The sequence below is a fragment of the Cinclus cinclus genome, chromosome 3 (assembly GCF_963662255.1).
Source record: "Cinclus cinclus chromosome 3, bCinCin1.1, whole genome shotgun sequence".
NCBI lineage: Eukaryota > Metazoa > Chordata > Aves > Passeriformes > Cinclidae > Cinclus > Cinclus cinclus.
The window spans coordinates 95,468,115-95,489,213 of NC_085048.1; the positions used below are offsets into that span (position 1 = coordinate 95,468,115).

The window sequence follows — 21,099 nt, forward strand, 5'->3', positions numbered from 1 at the left end:
GTGACTTATATCACAGAACATAAAACTCCCACAGCACCAGCACAGTAAACAGGTCAAGTGTGGTAGCTGAATGATTTGATTCTTCAAAAAGCACACACATAAGCGTCCACTGCTGCTGCAGACACCTGGATGAGACAGGGTAGTGCAGCTAGAAATGAGTCAGAAGAACCACAGGTTTCTGATCTAATTAACACAACAAGCTGCCTCGTCCTTGTAACCTCATATCTGTAAGAGAGACTCACAGATGAGTAAAAATTGTGGAGTCTGTCAGGTTTTTTTCCTTCTTGGTTTGAACACCAACCTGGAATGGCAGTGTGTGCACAAGGTACACACCACCCCATAATGCCATGGTTGCTAAAAATCAAAATGCGCACACACACATGCACAAACCCCTGAGTAAACTGCACCACTGAAGTGAGAGTATAAAATAGTCTGATAAATCCATGCCCCCCTCACTAGACAATGCCCCTCACTCACCTTTTAAGAATCCAGAGGTGCATCTTCAGCTAACAGGATGGGTTTGTAATCAGAGGGCTCAGAGCTCCACAAGGTCCTTCCTGCAGTGGGCAGGTCTCATGCTCAGCACTTGTCCGAGTGCTGTTCTTGGGAAGCTGGAGGCACCCCTGCAAGTCACTGAACATCTGCACACATTTATGGCACAAAGTCTCCTTCAGTCTCAAGATGTTGCTGCTTTACAGACACGCTAGAAAAGGTCAAATTCAGGAAATAACAGTTTAACAACAAGCAAGAAAAAAGAGGGCCAAAAGCTTCTCCGACCGATAGGTCACCAAGATTCATCCCCTAGAGAAATCCAAAAGTATTTAAATTCCTCGTAGGACATACTGTCATTCTTAGGCTTGTGGCAGTGCTCTTAGGAAGAGCTCATGACCATGCTGTGAGGCAGCCAGCAAAATGACTTGTTTCAACACACAAAGAAAAGAACAAATAAATCAAGAAAAGAACAAATAAATCAAGACAGCCTGAAATTTTTCAAATCTCACTGTTTTATTGCTCCATGATTATTAGTTACACTCTGACACATTGCACTTTGGAATAGATTAGCAGCTACTACATAATTTAAAAACTTAGTATCTTACAACTCATATAATTGGCACTATAGAGAAAACCTAGAGGTCTGGCATTTTAACCCAAGACTAAAAGAGATAAAATGTTTATATCCTTTATTACTGGCAGGTGAATTTTCATTGTGGAAGGCCCTTAAAAATAGTGAACAGAAAGTAACAACCTAAATGCCCTTCAAAAATATATATAAAAACAGTATCAGATAAATCACTCCCTTCTTTACACCAGCCTTTTTGCTTTGGTACTTTTAGTACCCAAGTGCACAGTAATTCCCATATCTCTTTCAAGGAAAAAAAAAAGGTAACATGATCAAAACTATGCTGACTACTTTGGGTGAATAGAGGAGAGACTCCCACACCCCATTCTCAGCACCCACACAAATAGCATTTTCATCAAAAGGGGCATTGTCTCAGGATTTAACACATCCCAAGAGGTTTATAAATAATAAATGTTGGGGGTTTTTAAAAAGGGAAGAATAATTTTGAATAAATAAATGAAAGCTCTAATATCTACACTGGCTTTGGTGGTGACCAGTTATGCAGCATAAGTTATCTTCATAAGGCAAGTGATGAGCTAGCAGAAGTGAAGTCCCTGAGGATAAACATCTCCACGTTCAACTTGTTTGTTTCACAACGTGTGTAGACAGCCTGGAAAACAACCAGTCCCAAGGCATCTGCTTTTTAATCTCCCAGCACAGCTGCAGACCACACAATGAATTATTTCTGTACCTTTTCTGCAGGCAGGAATATGTAAATAACACCGAATACTTAGTAGGAGGTGGCAGGGAATTAGCTCTGCTAAACCTGGACCAAGTGCTCCATCTTGTGTTCGTCCTCACAACACAACTCAGAGCGAAGCTCCCGATGCCTGCTCCACAACTGCAGGTCCAGTGGCATAGCTTATGATTCCTTTTGCCTGGGAACAAGTGTTGTCCATGGTGCCATATGATTGCTGCTCCGTGGGGGCCAGCACCGTCCTTTCGGTCGGATGAGGACGCAAAACCTGGGGAACGTACATCTGAAATCACAAGTGAAGGGTTTTAGTGGTCTCTCAAAGCACAGTGCTGGGATAACTCACCCAGGAGAACTTTTCCCCTTGTTACTCTTCTTTTCATCCTTTTCCCATTCTTCACCTTAACACCTCAGGCCTTTTGTGCCCTGTTGGAGGCTTCCTGGTGCAATATTCATCCGCACCTCTTGACTGTGGCATGAAGGCCTTTCCTTCTACCTCAGTCCTACATCCTTCTCAGTGACATGGCAAGCAAGACCTGCTACACATCACAGCTTTCAGAACCAAAGCAGTGGCAACTGACTGTGTTTGGTAGCTGTCCAGATGTGAGGTTCTGTCTGGGGCAGGGCACAGAACACAGCACACAGAGCTGTGGGAAGCAGTGTGTCTCAGCTACTCCTAAAACAGCAGCCGAAGGTACTTCTGGAACACCACCTGGGTGCAGTCAAGGAGCCCAGCTGCAGAACTCTCTGGTCCCACATGCACGTGGGAAATCCCACAGTCCATTCACACAAGTATGTCCTACACAAGCTCTTTGGTAAGCAGGGTGAGAAATTAAGTTTTTCTAAGAAACGTAAGGAAATATTAGTAATTCTTAGCTTCTTACAGAAGATGTTGGGACTGTTGGTACATCTGTGTCTTTTCCTCTTTCACCTTGTGTGTCTTCAATCTGTAAACAACAATAGGTGGGGAAAGAGACAACATCAAACTGGTGAATGAAAACAATACACACAGATCATGAGCACCCAAAACCTGTAAAGACAGATCTCAGTGCAATGCTGACACTCTCTCCACCAATCCTTCTACATAGAATCATAGAAAGGTTTGGCTTAGAAGGGACCTTAGAGATCATCTAGTTCCAACCCCTGCCATGGGCAGGGACACCTTCCACCAGACCAGGTTGCTCCAAGTTCCATCCACCCTGGCTTTGAATAGTTTCAGGGATGGGGCGCCCACAACATCACTGAGCAACCTGTGCTAGTGCCTCAGCAGCCTCACAACAAAGCATTTCTTACTATTACCTAATCTAAACCTACTGTTAGTTTGAAGCCATTCCCCCTTGTCCTCTCACACCAGGCTCTTGTAAAAAGTCTCTCTCCACCGTTTTTTTGTAGGCTCCCTTCAGGTACTGGAAGGCTGTAATTAGGTCACCCCAAAGCCTTCTCTTCTCCAGGCTGAACACCCCCAATTCTCACAGCCTGGCCTCACAGCAGAGGTGCTTCATCCCTCTGATCATCTTCATTGTCTTCTCTGGACTTGCTCCAACAGCTCCATGTCCTTCCAGAGCTGGGGACCCCAGAGCTGGATGCAGCACTGCAGGTGGAGTCTCTTCAGAACAGAGCAGAGGAGGGGAACCCCCTCCCTCAACCTGCCAGCCACACTGCTGGGGATGCAGCCTGGGATACTTTTTCCATACTGCTCTTTTCTCTCAAACTCAGTTCCTGCAGAAACAGAGACTTTCCACTCTGTCAAGCAGCCTACCTATATTATAGGCCCTCTTCAGCCATCTTACCATGAATGTTTGTGAACAGACATTGCCAGCAGGAAGACAGGGACAACCCAGCAGAAATAGCTGGTGCTCCATCAAGCACACAGGTAGGTACTGAAAGGTCAGGTATCCATCACTTACCCTATAATTCAGTGGACTCAGGTACTTGAAACAGCCAAAACAAGTGTAAGCCAAGCAAATAACAATAGTGATATTGACAACCAGCAGGGTAAACATAGTGGTAGGTGCTTTAAAACCTAGGAAAAAATCCAGAGAATACAATATAAAAATGCGTAGCAGAGAAACCCAACAAAACAAAAAGAAGCTTTTATTTATCCTCCTCATTTTCAGAGGCTCATGGATTTTTTTCCTTAGAGGAATGGGCAGCCCTCTTCCAGCCACAAACAGGTGAGTGTCATTACACACTAAGTTCTCCAACTTTTCCTAGAGGCCAAGAAATGTTGCTTTAACACTTAAGTGACAGACAAGATTCAGAGTGATTCTTCTCTCTCATTCATCCATTCTGGACCCACTTCTTAGACACTTTCATTAATAATCTCTGAAATATAGTATTAATTATGATGATGGCACCAATTTGGAAGGTTTGCTATCAGCTCAAAGGGATGGAGGTGGGGGAAAGGAGAACCAAAATGTTCTTGGTAGATAAAACCACTCCACCTACTTTAAAGGATCAAAACAAAAGAAACAAGAAGATACAAATGTATGTAGAAAACAGCGAATAAGTACAATTTGGAAGGAAAAATAAAATATAGCTAGGAGGGATAACAATGGCAGTGCAGCATACAACTGCTGGAAAGGAGCCAGTAGCGGGATGGTGTCAAAGAGCATGGGAAGAGAGGAAAATAAATTTAAAAAAAAAAAAAAAAAAAAGGGAGGTCTCTGGCACCTAGACAAAATAATTCAGTGCTACTAAGCCTTCAGCTAGGTAGCCTTGTCTACAATAAAATATGAACAGAACTGGGAAGAATCCAAGGAAGAAGATCAAGAGAAGAAACAGTAAATATGAACTAGGCTGACACCTAGTTTTAGTTCAGAGAGAGTGCAATAAACTATAGGAAAGGACATTAAAATATTAATCATTACAGTGACTTTTTATTTTCCAGATCCACTAGGGAAATATTCTAAAGAAATCAATCTCGTTTTGCAGTAAAGATGACTTAAATAGGATATTAGGGTAAAGTAAACATCACTGCCATCCCCAGCTGCTTCCAAGCTTCTTCAGACAAAAGAGGCAACACAAACTCTCAGACATTTTTTTGGTAACTCCAGCAAACGCAGTGGCACAAAATAGACAAGTTTTACACTTTAACAGGTTAAAGAAGTGCTGCACAGGTCTGTTCACAAGGAGAAAACCACCACACACATGCAAAAAACAAAACCAAAAAAGCCCTACAAACACATCACTATTAAAACCAAACGAGAAAGTGAAAAAACTTTCCTAGGGGTATTCTGGAATGTCCTTCAGATGAGGTTGTTTCTTTTAGCACAGGTTGCACAAGTAGTTAGCAGATAGTGAGGTGTGTCTACATCAGAGCCAATGTGTGGTGCAAACCAAAAGACAAACAGCAGGGATTAGGTAAGGAGAAGTTTTCTGCATCAGTTTTCCCTGTACTGTGTCCTCAGAACTCCTGTCTGCCAACAGTTCTGGAGAACATGGGATTCAAGTGACTGTGTCAGGAGATGGGGGTTGAACTGCCGATAAGACCTCACTCCTCCGTGGTGAGAGGCCCAGTGGTGCTGCAGGTGTAGGATGGGTGAGTGGGTGGATGGATGAATGGATGGATGGCAGGCATAAGAGTTGAGAAATAATACAGGCACTGAGAAGGAAAAAGATGAGTACAGCTCCTCACCTTCTATATGCAGTCAGATGGTTTTTAATCCTGACTGAGAACTGGGGGAAAGGTCTTTCCAACCTTACATTAATATATGAGGAGTGAGAAGCCAGAGTATTGTCACTGGATTCTGCAACCAGACTGAAACACCCATAATCAAGCCAACTATACAAGTCAACGACCAAGCAATCAAGCTTTACACCATAAACTGATCTATTTTGCAGATAAGGAAGTAGAGGTCTCTTATTCTTCCTTCCTTACTTCTTTTTGGCACAAGAAGCAGCAATGAAATCAATGGCAATGAAATCAAAGTATCAAATTCCTACCTCTCAGACTGCCCTGTGCACTGACAAAACACTGAACAACATCCTGTAAACAGGTTCCTCAACACTGACTGAGCCAAACATGGTAATTCAGCCTGTGTTTTCCATTATTAAGGTTCCTGACAAATAATGGTTTCACCATGCAGAACTATAAAACATTATAATAAAGACTTAATTTTTACTTCACCAGGATTTCCTTCCTAACAATTAAAGAGGTGAATCAGATGCTGAGCACTTGGAGTTAAAGCATGCTCTAGAAATTCTCCTGTTAGTTCAGAGGACCCAGATCTGTTGGTCTTCCTGGTTGCAAAAGCAGCTCTCAAAACAAGGGAAAAAACAAGCTCTCAAACATATAAGTAATGCAGGAACATCTATTCAAATCCAAGGACAGCCTGAAGCAATAGTTCCAAGTGCCTCTTGCATCCACAGGGAGCTTTGCTTATAGCCTTATCTACCCCTCAAGTGAGATGACAGCCTGCCAACAATATCTTTCTGACTGCTGGTATTCTGAACAACACAATGCAAACGTGATCATTTGTCATGAGTATTTGTCAACACGGTTAACTATCATGAGCTTCCTTCCAAAGAAAGGGAACCCAATGCTTCCAGCATCACTGACATCCCCATTCCATGCCAAATGCTTCCTCCTCTATCACGGATAAAAACCCATAAGCTGTTGCCTACCTTTTCTGACATCTAAGTTGTTGGTACAGCACAGGCAATACTATCAATGCCAAGCATTTGCAAAACAGAATGACCCTATTTTAAAAATAACACACAAACCACGAGGTTTCAAACTACAATGTGGGGAGGAGAGTCACCATCTCACTGCAGTCTTCCATGTCAAATTTGATGGACGATGTAGAACACATGAGGACTAGTATTATCCAACATTTTAGCATTTTTTCCTGAGTGATGGCAGTACAACCGAGGCAGCAATCGATTCACCCAGGCAAATTAAACTTAGGCCCAAGCTGCACAAATGTAGGTAGTGAAGCCAGCGATCATCTTACTATAAAAAGCTAATTCTGAATAGATTTTGGTTTTACATAATGATTTTTCCTGTCTGTCACTTCACAGCCCAACTGGCCAATTCTATGTATACTGATTTAAGGAATATATGATCTCCCATGAAGTGAAGGAACATGGAGCTTCATGCTAACAGTTTAATATATCAGCCACCTCCATCAAAGGCTCTTGTACAAATCTTGTGTAGTTCAGTGCCACAGGCAACCACCACAACTCCCCCTTTACGGAAGGAAAAAGAAAAGTCCCCAAAGCTTATGAAACTTCACATCTAATTCAGGGAAACTGATAAGAGAGCTGGGAGCAGCTTCTGGGCGAAACAGGTAATACTTACCCAGCCGCACAAAGGAGTAAAAATAGAGCCAGAAAAGGCAGAGGATGGGAGCTGCCAGGGCCTGATTGACAGCAGCAAAGTGCATCTTCTTCTCCAGCTTGGCAGGGAGATAGGCATAGTAGAGGTTGTGACGGTCCACCATGTGCTTCAGGAGGATGTAGATCAAACCTGTCAGGGAAAACGGGAGAGCCAAGCAGAGGCTGTCGGAGGTTTGATAAAAAGCAGCAATTCTGTGAGGAGATCTATACTAACCAAGTGAGTGGATATAGCCCAGACATGAGGGGGGTACAGCTGCAAGACAGCACCTGCTCCTCAGCTTGTTGCATCTCCATCCCTCCTCTCTCCACACACTTCTCTGTGGGAATCTCTCTCCCAGGCAGAGCCCAGAGCTCCTTCCGGGTTCTGGCACATGAGCCAAGCCGGTAGGGAAGAATTCCCAGCTCCCCTTCCACAATGCTGGTAAGGAAGGCCTGACAGTGGCTTAACATCTCCCCCTCAGCCTTCACCAGATTCATGAGTGTGTTTCAAGTCAGTTATTCCTTTACCAAACAAACAGCCAGCAACTGCTGTGGCATCTATGAATTGCAACAGCTCTGGGATGCAGTGGCACATTCAGATATTTACAACTGCATACAAAATGGAATGTAAGTAAATATTCAATTACAGTGTTACATAAAAATTGGCCACATTGTCCCAATAATAAGGTTGTTGATTAAACCAGTTCTGAACAACATCTAATTTAGATAATTATCTTGTATCTAGTTCTGTAAAGATTTGGATTAGAAAATGAAAATATCAACTATATAAAATTATTTACTGCTACTTACGTGTGATCTAAACCCTTCACCACCAAAGCCAGTACACTCAAATTTGAGAAATATAATAAATATCTAATAAATATTAAATGTACTTTCAACCTCTAAAGACAGTACAAGAGCTAAGTAATTCATCATCGTTTTCACTGTTCTTCCACAAGAAGGGAAGGACACTCGGATCCAAGTCCTAAGGGATATCAGCATTTGAATGGGAGTCAGAATGCAGAGCTGAGTTTTCCAAACTTCCCACATGCCCCATCTCACCCCCACAGTGCTCACTGGAAAACTTACCAAAAGGGACAATGATGGGACACGTGATGCTGTAGGCCATGATGACAGTGAACACACACAGCATCCAGGCATACATTGCTCCAAATTCATATTCAAATGCCTGTTGCTAGGAACAAAAACAAAACACCCAAAACTCTCAACTCATCCATCAATGTGTCAGGAGTTTAGAATAGATTCACTAAAGCAACAATTCACCTTCTCTTACTCGCTTCCCCTGAGAGATCAGTTATTTCCTTAAGAGGCAGAAATTGTATAATTAGGTGAAGCATCTTATGTTTTTATTACCTGGACATACAGAAAAGATGCTGTTTCTTTCCTAGCCTTAAAGTAATTTCTCAGGGAATCTGCATTTACAAGAAGCAGCTCCTTAAAATCACAAGACAGAAAATAATTATGCCAGACTCAGAACCTTCAACACACTGTGGCAGCTGTATACAGGCTTAAGTTCCCATTGTAACACCTGGAATTTTAAGATACAGGATGACACTTCTCCTGGAAGTGAAAGTTCACCTCTTAAAAATGGAATATAGGCAAAAACATATATTTTCCTAGGTATGTTTTGTTTAAAGCAAATTGTACACATCTGATGGCTGACAGAAGAAACTAATTATATTTTGAATAAAATAGAATTTTAATTAAAAAATACAGATTTGAATTAAAAAATCCCCTGAAGTTCATATTGTAAGATAAAATCAGAACTATTATATAAAATCTAAATCATACAACTCTGACTTAGAGCTATGAAGAAGTTGATACCTGAAGCTCAGAGATTGGGTTTTGATTTTTGACCACCTCTGGAATAAATCCCTCCCTGTTACCTGTGCTGTGAATTAAGGGAATATGAACCTGCCATGGACAAGCAAAACAAAGGCTAAAAGAAAAAAAAAAAAAGATAAAAAAAAAAGGGAAACCATCAGGAGCTGGTAGTTAATGGTATGAAGGATGGGTGCTCCCACTGACAAGGATCAGTCATTGAAATGCCTCCTGCTAAGGAGGGGCTCCAGTACCTGTTTGATGTTTTTCCTCTCTGCTGTGGACTTGGCCATGATCATGCGTATGGTGTAAAGGATGAGGCCTGGCAGGCGCAGCAACTCCATCCCATTGCCCACGAAAGCAGAGGCAATCACATAGTTCACAAAGAAGGCTCCCTGGTCAGGCAGGAAGACACATCTGCCAGGAAAGACACCAGACACTGACTGGGAGGAAGGCAAGCAAACCCTGGAGGTATGTAATGTAGCCCTATTGCCTTTGGAAATCTCTTACCGTAATAAGCACTATATGCTTTAGGAAGCTGCCAGAAGAATTTCTGATAACCTTGTTGTAAAAGAATACTGCACAGCTATAAATGTAGCCAGGGTAGTATGTAAGAGCCTGGCTGAGTTGCAGTTCAGATGAGGAACAAACTGTTCACAAAAAGATGTAGCAGCCTGATGGGTGGCTGACAGCAGTCAAGAGCATTATCTGACATCTGCAACAGCAACCTGACACAAGATGAGATAAGACTGCAATAGAATAATCATCTCTCCTAACTTAGTAACTCCTAATTGTCTTCCTGTTACTGATTTTGAAACAGCATTTGGAAATCAATGTCCTAATAATTGCATTCTATTCTTTCCCTCCAGGCACAGGCACAAGTGTTCAAAATAAGCAATATCTGCAAATTTGCAATGCAATGTGTGTAAAAACATACATTTTTCTTAAAATCAAGATTTACTGGATTACAGAAAGAACTGCTGCAGCTATTTGATCTCACTGTAATCCTTGCAAAGATCTCCTGCCCAGGATAGGCAACAGTCCTCATCCAATTCCAGTATCTTATCATCCTTCCTGTGAAGAAATTCTTTCTAATGTCCAACCTTATTGTCTTATTCAGAAGCTCAACATCCCAGAGTAGCAACCCTAAGCAAATTTTAATAAGCACTAACCAAGGACAGTAAACAGCAAAAAAAAAAAAAAAAAAAAAAAAAAAAAAAGTCCTAAGTATTCCTTTACAAAGGAATAGCAGAGAGAGATTTTTATTTAGCTAATACTTACTCCAGCCTAACTGCAGAATCAGATGATTCTCTGTCAAACAGCCAGCGGAAAAAAAAATCAAGGCTGAAAAAAAGATAGTGAGCGTAATTCAGTCTCCCACACCTTAGTACTCTCTAAAATTGCTTATCTTTTTAAGTAGCTTAAATCAAGACAGTGGATAGAGAGAATTTAATCAAATAATCTGAACACTACTTTAGCTTTATCACAGTTACTGATAGATAGAAACAAGAAAAATGCTACAAAATCAAACAGAACAAAAATATCTACTTCATACTAAGGTTTTAATGATTCACTTTTAGCAATTACTATACAAACAGGACAAATAGATGTCACCCAGGGAAACAGCCAAAAACTTTAAAAGTAGAAAAAAAAAGGACAACTCCAACTGAAGTATAAGACAGTCAGGAAACTTGATTCTCAGCTATAATGGTGAGTATGGACAACTTTTAATTAGCCATTGATCTTACAAAGGTCTTAAATTTCTTTGTTAAAAGAAAAGCCAGGCTTTAGAAGCTTTTAAGGGCTTTGATGATCCCAGATGTAAGATGAACACTGAAATCTAATGTGTAATGATAACATAACGGCACACACTGGAGGGAGTGGGGGAACATGGTCTATAGCTTACAACTAGAAAACAAGCAAGATGTCTCATTATAAATGTACTCAGCCTTATCTCTTTAAACTATGATTCTTTACCTGGTCAGACCAAGGGAAGGCAGAATCAATACCATGAAGATCAAAAATATGTAGACTTTATGCATCATTATTCTGTTCTCTGCAGATCTAGCAACATAAAAAGGCACCGAGTGAGAAACTCACACAAAAAGCTGCCACATATGAAGGATCTTCCCTGGGCAATGCCAGCACCTGTCAGACTTCCAGCTTCCCCTACCATATCACACTGCTACCAGATAAAAACCAAACATCTTTGAGATATTCACCAATATGGACCAAGCAGACTCTCAGTATCTTCTTGGGCAACAAAAACATTGCTGAATGTTAATTCAGACTCTGGATGAGCCTCACTGCAGATCTGCACCCCATGCATGGGGATATGCAACAAGCACAGCTGGTCTCTCACCCAAAGACACTTGCAACAGCTTGTAAGCAAGCAGCTCTTCAATTGTCATACCAGGAGGGATGAAGCAGCTCAGAAAAGGGCACCACTGCCAAGGAACCAGACACTCACACAACCTCCCTGTCAAGTGTTAAGTCTTGGGGAACAACACGATACTACTAATGCTATACCCTTACTGCAGTAGCAGGAACGTGGATCCAGTGACACCCTGTTGCCAGAAAAGTGCAGCACTATGAACACTTCAGACTCTTAGAGGTGGTATCTGATAGGGCTTTAACACTATAGGGGTTTTATTACAGGAGCACTTGGGCACTATGAGACCTATCAGTGTAACTACACCAAGGCTTGAAATCAGACCTGTGATCTCTAGGGACTTTAGAAAATTAACTGATTGAGAAGGGCTCAAAGTTCATGTATATAGTACAGCTACCAAAACAGAGTTCATGAAAAGCATACAGTTGTGACAAATAAACAGTACACTTAGGACATGGTGTCTTAGAAAGGAATTGTGCAAAAATTCGAAAGAAAAAACACCAAATTTACCTGAGAATATAGAAATAGACAATGACTGCAAGCTTTATGGATAAAGACTGAGTGAAGTTGAGTGAAGATGGGATTGAGTGTGAAGTACCATATTTTTATCTGTGTGTAGGTAAACAGGGCATCAAATCTGGTACTCCAAACCAAGCTGTGCTGAGTTCTCCAAGTCAGCAGCACATTAGTGGGCTTGACATCTCCGGGGTGCACCAGGCCAAGGTGAAAACCTTTCATCAACACATCTGCTGGACCTTTGGCCCCACAAGTTTTCTCACATCACCACTGATATCAAACAGATCTGAGCTGTGTACCAGGAATTACATCCAGATCATTTTGTTATGCCAAACAACAAAAAGATGGACGCCCTTTTTATAAGTTGTCAGTCTGGAGGGGATCTGGCCTATCTTCCCAGACAGCAAGTTAATTATGGGATTTGAGGCACTTTCCATGCTCCTGTTGAAGATACAACTCCTGAGCCTACTCATACAATTTTTTTCTGATTAAACAGAAAGAGAAGAGAGGTGGGGAGCAGGGAAAAGCATAAGCAAATCATGTGGTCAGATTACACTTGCTGTGTGGGTTACAAATTACCCAAACCCTGAAGTGTGGTTATAACAATAGAAAGAGACAAGGACAGGAAATTTCTTGCTATGAGAGTTCTGTGGATTTGAGAGCTCTGTGAAAGATAAGAACTTTCATTTATTTTAGTAATTCAGCTGATAAGGTAAAAACAGAGGAAAATGTTGCTTACTTTGTCCAGTGGGACTCCAGCAAAGTTGAGTAATAGACAATTGTTGGTAGCAAAGCTGAGAAGGACCACAGCAAGAGTGTTGGGAAAAACTGACTGACAACAGGATTCTAGTGGGAAGAAAATAAGAATAAGTATTGAAAACACTTTAATGCAGTTGTGGTGGAACAGAGATGCTAATATTTTGCTTTTTGTAAATTATAACAGGAAGACCTGGAGAAATTATATTCGGATGGTCTTAAACTGAGTAGTGAGTTCTTAGCTCATGCAAAGAACTGGCACGCAAGACAAAAAAAGCCAAAGTGAGATTGGGAATTAAATTACATGAGAATGCAGTCTCACAAGTAGTTTTTATGTAGCTTACACTAACTTGGGGAAATATTTAAAAAGAACAGCTTGCAAGTTGCTTTAGCTGCAGTCAAACTAGGATCATATATATATGCCATCTTGCTTTGAACCCTATAAGCAAAATAAAAACAACATTTTACCTCAGAGTTAAAAATCTGCATTTCCCCCCTTCTTATCATAAAAATCAAAATATAAATTGGACTTAAAATTAAGTTTTTGCAAAGATTTTTTGATTACAACATTTAGAATTATTTAAGTTTGGATTCCAAATTTTTACCAAAAATAAATAATAACAACATACATAATTTATGTTATCATTTATATAATTTTATATATGTGTTATATATATATATATATCTGCTATAAATTATATCATTTGTATAATTTATGTTATAATAACATAAGCCTCAGATAAAAATTACTTCAGACTATTATCTAGGAACAAAAGAGGGCTAAAGACCTGATTCTGGACTTACAGTTTTAATCAGCAGCTATGTAAAACAGTCCTGACACATTCAACTGAAGGTGTAAGGTGTGAATTTCAACAGAAGGTAAGACAATGAAATCCTATCCATCTACCAAAATTTTGGTCTGATCCACAGCTAAATCCAAACATATGACAATACTCACATTAAGGTAGTGAATAGGTTTAGTGACATTGAACTTGTCCATGGTTGAGATGATTATGGAAGGAGTAGTAAGAAAAAACAACACAATAAAAAGAAGCAAATTAATGCAAGCCCATCTAAACCACCATTTCAATCCATGCACTGAAAGATTTTTCCTGGAGAAAGAAGTAAAAATAAAAAAGACATTAAAACAAGCACCAAGCATTTTCTGTTAAAAAAGGATATTTATACTATCTGTCAAGTAACAGGTGGCACTGCTTTTTCTAAACTGAGCTTTCAAAGTCATATAACGAAGAACTACACAAGTTCCAGTTGCTATTAGAAATCAAGAGAAGTGTGCAACCTCTCTTGAGTGATACCATAAACTGTGTTTGCAGAAGAACATATTTAATCATTCATTATACAAACAATGTCTAATCTAGCTAAGGTTTGGGGTGAAACACTTCCATTGTTCAATAATACAGAAGTACTAAACAGAAATGGAACAAGAAGAGACAGAGATAGAAGACACATAGAATTTCTGCAAGGAAAATACCTATCAGAGGCAGAATCTACCACAAAACTGAGCTTTGAAATAAAATTTCAAATTTACAAAGACTGCATCACTTCCTGCCATATTAATACAGCAACCATAGACTTTAAACAAGTAAAGTTCTTAAGTGTTATTTGAGATGGTTGCCAAAAGGACTAGAACAATTTGAATGCCAGCCAAAGCCAAATATCCATAACAAACAAAATAGGGATACAGAGGCTCAGTAACATCCCTAATTATGACAAGACTTTCTGTAAACTTGGCATATTCCTGTGGTCCCTATTCTTCAAGGTGGGGTGGGGGGGAGAACAGAAAAAGAACAGGAATAAGACAGACTAGAGTTTACAGACTGGATCAAGTTGTGCTCATCACATGGCAACTCAGAAAATATATACATATTTTGAGGATACTCAACACTAACACCAAGTTACTTTCCTCAGTTCTCAGTGGTAGATATGCATTAGCCTCAAAAAATGGAAACACTGAGGGACAGACAGAAACAGGATTAGGTTTTTTTTTTTTAAATTTGGGGTGGAAAAGCTCTAGTTCGTTACCCCAAATAATGTCCACAGACCCCAAGGTCAATGAAGAAACGAGTAATGAAAATCAAGGAGCAGATTAGCCACATTCCAACACTACATAAAGTTTTAGTTTAGGGTTAAAGAAAAACACTCTTATCCCTGTTTGTCCTGTGCCCATTCTAAACCTACATTATTACCAACAAATGGATGTAAGACAGGAATCTTACCAACAAATATTCTCAGGATAAGGAGCATATGTAACCTTCCAGTTGGACACACGCAGCTCCCTGCTGTAGGGTGATGGCTGGGGTTCTCCTTTACACTTAATGCTCTGACATTTGCAGGCATTGAAGTCCTTAAGGATGCTGTAAGGAAGAAGAGGAAGATTTTTCCAATTTTTTACACATGAAAATGCTAAATATGTAATGAGAAAGTCTGGGAACAGTGGTAATGGTTTGTTTGGTTGGTTGTTTTTTTTTTAATTTTAATAACCTGTGATCAAGCTAGAGCTTAAACAATGCAACATATTATGTAATAATGACCATTATATAAAGAGTTGCTACCACAGGCCTCAGATCTATTTTGTTGGAAATAAAAAGCAGTCTTGGTTTAAACTGTTTACTGCTTCTACCAATGTGAACAACAGCAATGAACCATGTTAAAAAAAAAATAAAAATCAAAGCCTGAGAGCGTTGGAAAAAAATATAAGACAGTTTCCTAAACACATCTTTATATAATACAGCTGTTTTCAAATCAAAGTAGACTAATGAAATGAGACTGCAGACTAATCCTTTACACTAGTATCAAAGCCAGCCAACTTTGCCTTGAGTACCAATTAGCCAAAGAATATTTAGTATGCTGGTATTCTCACAATTCAAAATATTTGCCTCTTTCACCCACTCCTAAAATAATCACAGTGCTTAATTCTACCTTCCAATATTATGAGTAGACTGACACTCAAAATAATTAAAGACAATTGAAACAACCCCAGAATAAATGCTTTCAAAGATCTCCCAAAGGACAGCAGTAGAAGGGCAAGGCACACATTCAGAGACTATTTTCATAGAAACTATATATATTATATTTAAATGGGGAGATTCTAAAATCTGTGAACATGCTTGTTTCTCAGTTGTGGTCCTAACATGAAGAAGACAGAGAACCACACACACAAATACCAAACTGACAAACATAACCCTCAACCCCCCCAGATCTTTTCCTTACCAGAATTCAGCAGCGATGTCAGATTGCCAGCATCTTGCAGCAGCAAGTATTTAAGACAGTTGATTATTCTTTGATAGTTTATTTTTAAAAATACATACAGAGCAAGTTTTAGCCATAATTTAAAAGCTTCTACAACCACCTGAGCTCCCAGAACCTCACTTCTGGGATCCTGTATCTCTCATCCTGTTTCAGGGCTCTGCAGAGCAGAACATCCTAAGGGCACCAAGTAACTTTCTAATTTGATGGGGACCTCAGTTTCACACATAATTTAATCTAAGTTCCCAGGGAATGGAGTCCACCGCATTAATTCCAGGCTAGAGAGACTAAAATATTTTCACGTCTTGATGATTCAACTCAGAGATGCCTGCAGGGCAAGTCAGAACACTTGCTCAAGGAGGGACAATGCCATCAAAATTTTACACAACACACCAGTAGTTAGAGAAGGAACTTCAGTGCTTATTTCTTCTTTCATTTTCGCATCTCAAAATGTTATTTCATTACAAAATTAGGAGAGGAGATTTCATCACACAATCACTACTCAGTGAAAGAGTAGCAACTAAAACTTTCTCCAGTATACCAAATTCTTGCAAGAAATTCTACACCCTGGACCTCTGTGAAAAACAGTCTGAAAGACTGTCTCTCTAACATGATTTGAAGGCAAAAAGAATGCAGACAATTTAAACCACAGAGGCTAAGAATAGAAAAAAAGCATGATGTGTTATGCTGTAATACAAACATTATACTGCTTCCCTTGACCCACTTTGTGTTAGCAAAAGATGCTCACAAAGTGCCAACAGAACATGAGAGGCTATCCACATTTTTCTCTGCAAATGACTGAATAAAAGCACAGAACAACTTCTGCTAATATATCTATAACAACAGGTAAGAGATATACAGAATATGTGTATCTATCACCCGTGTCCAGGTCCCTTACTGACCCTACACTGCTGAGATGACTTAATTGGCAGTGCAATTTATACCCACTCTGATAGTTTGGTAATTGGACCATTTGCACAGCAGGAAAGGGAGATGTCAGTAACTCATATTCAAGAACCAATTAGTCTGGCCTCCTATTAACCTACACTGATGGACTGGATCCCACACAGAAGAGAAAGGCTCTTTATCCATTAAATGTCCCAAGCATTTTAGGCCCTTAGATAATTTCTTCATTCAAAGCATAGAGGCTAAAACACATTTATGGAAAACTTACCAGAAAGCAAAGCAGAGTAAATCCACAGAATGGTGAAAAAGAAGAAAGGAAGAACCAACATAAGCAAACAAGGAACACAAACGAGAGCTCAGTTGTACTATTTTAGTAAAAAGAGAACAAACAAGACAACAGACAAAACTTACTAGGTTGCCATGGATTTCTCTTGAAATGTTACAAAAGCCATTCCCAGTGGGTTATTATGAACAGCTTGTTCTTCTTTTGAATATTCTTCCTCAAGTTCATTTCTAACTTTGGTATAATAATCTACAGCATCCTCCTGTGGGGAAATTGATGGCTGTCACATGCAAGTACCAGATGGCCAATATCCTCATTAACACACAGCTTACACAAACCATAGTCACCCCTCCTCGTGCCCCTCCCACAAACTACAAATCATGTCACAAGGCAAAGACAAACAGGAAGATTTTCTTGTACTTCAGTTTGTGCAGTAAGATTGCATTTCAAACGTTTCAGGGAATTCCTTTTCTGTGCGGTACAAGAACACGTCAGATGAGCTATGGGTAATGAATGAATAAAGAATTTTCCAAAGGCCAATGAAACATGACACAAAAACTATTTTCTACTCCTCTAATAACCTACTTAGCCATAACTAAAAAAGAACACAATCTCTTACCCTTTCACATCCTCTCATTTCACAGCAGCAGAATTGACCACATGGCTTAGGGTTGATTTGGACCCTCTTGCCATACTTCTGATGAAGGTGTTCATAGTAAATCAGGCTTTTTTCTGCCTGTTTTCTGCACAGAAAAATACATCCATAACACATTGCAGGAAAACAGTATCAACATGAATCTTAAAAATATTATAATCCCTGAGAAGAAAAAATTATGCCAAGGACTGATAGCAAATGAATCAGTCACCAAAGATATTTACATGCAGTTTATTTGCAAGTCTGTAATACCATTATACAGCCTACATTTGTAGTGAGACTCCAGAAAAAACAACAACCCAATGTTATTCCTGAGAGCCCAGAAGAAAACACTTGTCTCTCCTGGGATCAGCACGTCTGGCCAAAGAAGCAGAGTTAACAGAGTTATTAATTCAATAGTTCAGTTTTTCACTTTGCACCACCTGTCTATAAATAACTAAGTGCATACATACTTAAATATATAATAAATAATATATATATATAAAATAAATAAATAATCAGCAAGTCAAAACTTAACTGAGGCAACACACAACATATCAAACCAACAAGAGATAGGCTGAACCCCATTAGCCCCTTAAAAACAGAGCTGAATCTAACTGAAGTCCAGAACAGAACCTGAAGGGCAGAACCCATCTTTAGGATGCACCAGATTAGTACTGTTGGTACTTGTTGATTAAGGACTAGCAAAACATTTGTAAAATTATGCTAAACTTGTGTAGGTTCCAAAAACAAGTACCTTTTCTTGAACAGCTTAATAAGTTTGGCTACATCATAACACAGCTGGACCTCCAGCACTGTGCAAGTCGGGTAGGCATCCCTGAAAGGAAGCAGCACATAAGAACAATAAGAACAGAAAGTACAATGAAGAAACTGTTTCAAAGAGCAGCACTGGTATCTACCTGACATCTGAACACTCATTTAATTTTTGAATGAGGTTCCAGAGAGCAGAGACTTCCACAGACAGTTGTTAGAAGCTACTCAACACAAGATGCACAGCTTTATTCCAAGTAGAAGTTGTGTGGGGCATGAATGGAAAGTGTGGATACATGGACAATTTCTTGAATTCTGATTTTAAGATCAGCTAACTAACTTCATTGAAATAATAGCTTTTTCTGAATTTTAAACAGTGAAAAATTCAAAAAACTTACCTGCTTAGGCAGGGAAAGCTACCGGGACAATTTTACATGTCCTATTCCTAAGCTAGAATGGAAAGAAACTTTTTACAAAGGCATGTAGTGACAGGATAAGGGAGAATGACTTCAGACTGAAAGAGAATAGGTTTAGATTAGATATTAGGAAGAACTTCTTTATTATGAGGGTGGCGAGGCCCTGGAACAGGTTGCCCAGAGAAGCTGTGGATGCCCCATCCTGGAAATGTTCAAGGTCATGTTGGATGGGGGTCTGAGCAACCTGGTCTAGTGGAAGGTGTCCCTGTCCACAGCAGGGAATTGGAACTGGATGATCTTTAAGGTGCCTTCCAACCCAAACCATTCTAGGACTCCAATGTTATTACTCAAGTATGGAACTCACGTGAAATGGTTGTGTACTGTCTCTTCACTTGCATTTTTTGGAAGACCGGTTATGAACAACGTGCACTTAACCTGGGAGAGAAAATGCAAGTTACATTTTGATAAACCACATTGCAAAAAAGAAAACTAGAATATAAAGAAAGCCAAGACACAGCACAATCAGCTGTGTAGCAGAGTGAGAAAAAGGGTAGGTAATTGTGATTTTGGTGGGAGCTTATCTATTTGAGATAGCATCTTCTGGTGAATAGGTTACAGCAAAATTTCATAAATCCCTCCCCAACCCCCTTCTCTCCATCCATTTTCACAATTCATTCAGAGCGTTGCTTTCAGTCAACTCCTTCACATCTATGTCACATTCTAGCATGCAGGAAGTGGCTTAACAATTTGCTTTTTTAGCATTATCCATAGGCAAATACACTTTTTCACTCCAATACAAACACTTACTATGTTTTCTTCTCTATATGTGACATACTTCATGTGATGCCTCATGAAGACAACAGTCAGAATCAGGTAAACAACCGCAAAAACTGTGTGCAGCCAAAGAAGATTATTGCTGTTGGACAAAACATTAGGAATATGAGAAACAGGAAGACCAATTGTCCAACTGATGCAAGCAGCTATCAAAATGATAATTAGGCCAAAACCTCTCACTGAACACAAAACAAGAAAAAAAAATAAAGGCAGTTACTGGTAGTCAGTCACACCTATGTAGATGTCTTGGACAGTCAACAGGATTATTTGCTTCTCAAAAAATTCTATGGGTCATGGAGCTAAAAAGAAAACACTATAACATGGACATATTTAGGCAGCGTTTGGTTTTCATTTTCTCATTCAGATGATACAGAGTACCTATGATGCTATTTGCCAAAATTTTTGTTATTTACTTTATTATTTACTATGTTGAGTACATAATTGAACTCTCCTTGAATACTATCCTTACTTAAATTGAAAACAGCCTCATATAGGAAATAAATTCTGCTTTTATGTTAGTTCCTTCTTCAAAGCTTACAGAAGTTCTGTTCTGTGAACAGTTCTTCAGTTTTGTGAAGAGCATTAATAACTGCAATTAAACTAAAATACAGGAACCTATTTTATAGATTAATAAAAACCCAACAAGGTAAAAAAATCCCCATTAGTTACTTGGTTTCATAACATGGTTAAATAAAACAGAAATTCTACTGGATATAGTGCCAGGAATGGATGTAGATTGATCAAGAATAAATCAGAATATTTGTGCAGCTTTGTACTTCAACTATTCTACAGACATTTAAAAACACATAGAAATAATTTTAATTATAATCTCAGATGGGAGAGATATGCACACACATAAATCTAATGTAAGGGGATTTAAATCATCCCAGCTATACATTCCAGTAATGCTATCAGTTTTACCTTCCTTCTGAAGCATGGTTTCCTTTAATGGGGAAATTTCTGAAAATAGTATCACTGGGTGTGCAGTCATTAGCCAAGAGAAGCATGTGGTGTAAGAAGTGAGACCTGAGAGACCAGAAGCCCAGTCTCAAGATTTCTTATCAGTACTGTATGTGCACAGCCTGAAGCAGGACACATCCCAGTTTCAATTGATGGAGGGGGACTAAGTTATTCCAACCCCATGAGCCATGCTTCAAATACCTATTCTTGTGTTTAGAGATCATGGCAGGAAACAGATATCAGCATAGAGGGACTCTGCAAGACTTACTTACCTAGTCTGTAAGTTTACTATAGTTGTTCTTCCAAAACTATATGGATCTTTATCTAGGAAGAACAAGAACAAGTATGAAAATTAACTGGTGCAACACTTACTGTCAGAAAGTCAGCTT

The 21,099-nt window shown here is 39.5% G+C and overlaps 1 protein-coding gene across 2 annotated transcripts in view; it reads right to left on the reverse strand.

Moving 5' to 3' along the window:
• Positions 1–1,032: 1,032 nt before the first annotated feature.
• TMEM63A (transmembrane protein 63A) overlaps positions 1,033–21,099 on the reverse strand; it is a 30,088-nt gene continuing 10,021 nt past the window's right edge. For both annotated transcript variants that reach the window (XM_062490482.1, XM_062490481.1), the window contains 17 exons: positions 20,983–21,034; positions 19,724–19,832; positions 19,281–19,351; positions 18,487–18,567; positions 17,715–17,838; positions 17,224–17,357; positions 14,877–15,014; positions 13,598–13,751; positions 12,623–12,729; positions 10,953–11,039; positions 10,257–10,319; positions 9,230–9,392; positions 8,223–8,328; positions 7,117–7,284; positions 3,722–3,837; positions 2,699–2,761; positions 1,033–2,100 (listed from right to left, as the gene is read on the reverse strand). In XM_062490482.1, coding sequence (XP_062346466.1) covers positions 1,930–2,100; positions 2,699–2,761; positions 3,722–3,837; positions 7,117–7,284; positions 8,223–8,328; positions 9,230–9,392; positions 10,257–10,319; positions 10,953–11,039; positions 12,623–12,729; positions 13,598–13,751; positions 14,877–15,014; positions 17,224–17,357; positions 17,715–17,838; positions 18,487–18,567; positions 19,281–19,351; positions 19,724–19,832; positions 20,983–21,034 — 1,907 coding nt within the window. In that variant the 3' untranslated portion in view covers positions 1,033–1,929. The remainder of the gene's footprint in view (positions 2,101–2,698; positions 2,762–3,721; positions 3,838–7,116; positions 7,285–8,222; positions 8,329–9,229; positions 9,393–10,256; positions 10,320–10,952; positions 11,040–12,622; positions 12,730–13,597; positions 13,752–14,876; positions 15,015–17,223; positions 17,358–17,714; positions 17,839–18,486; positions 18,568–19,280; positions 19,352–19,723; positions 19,833–20,982; positions 21,035–21,099) is intronic.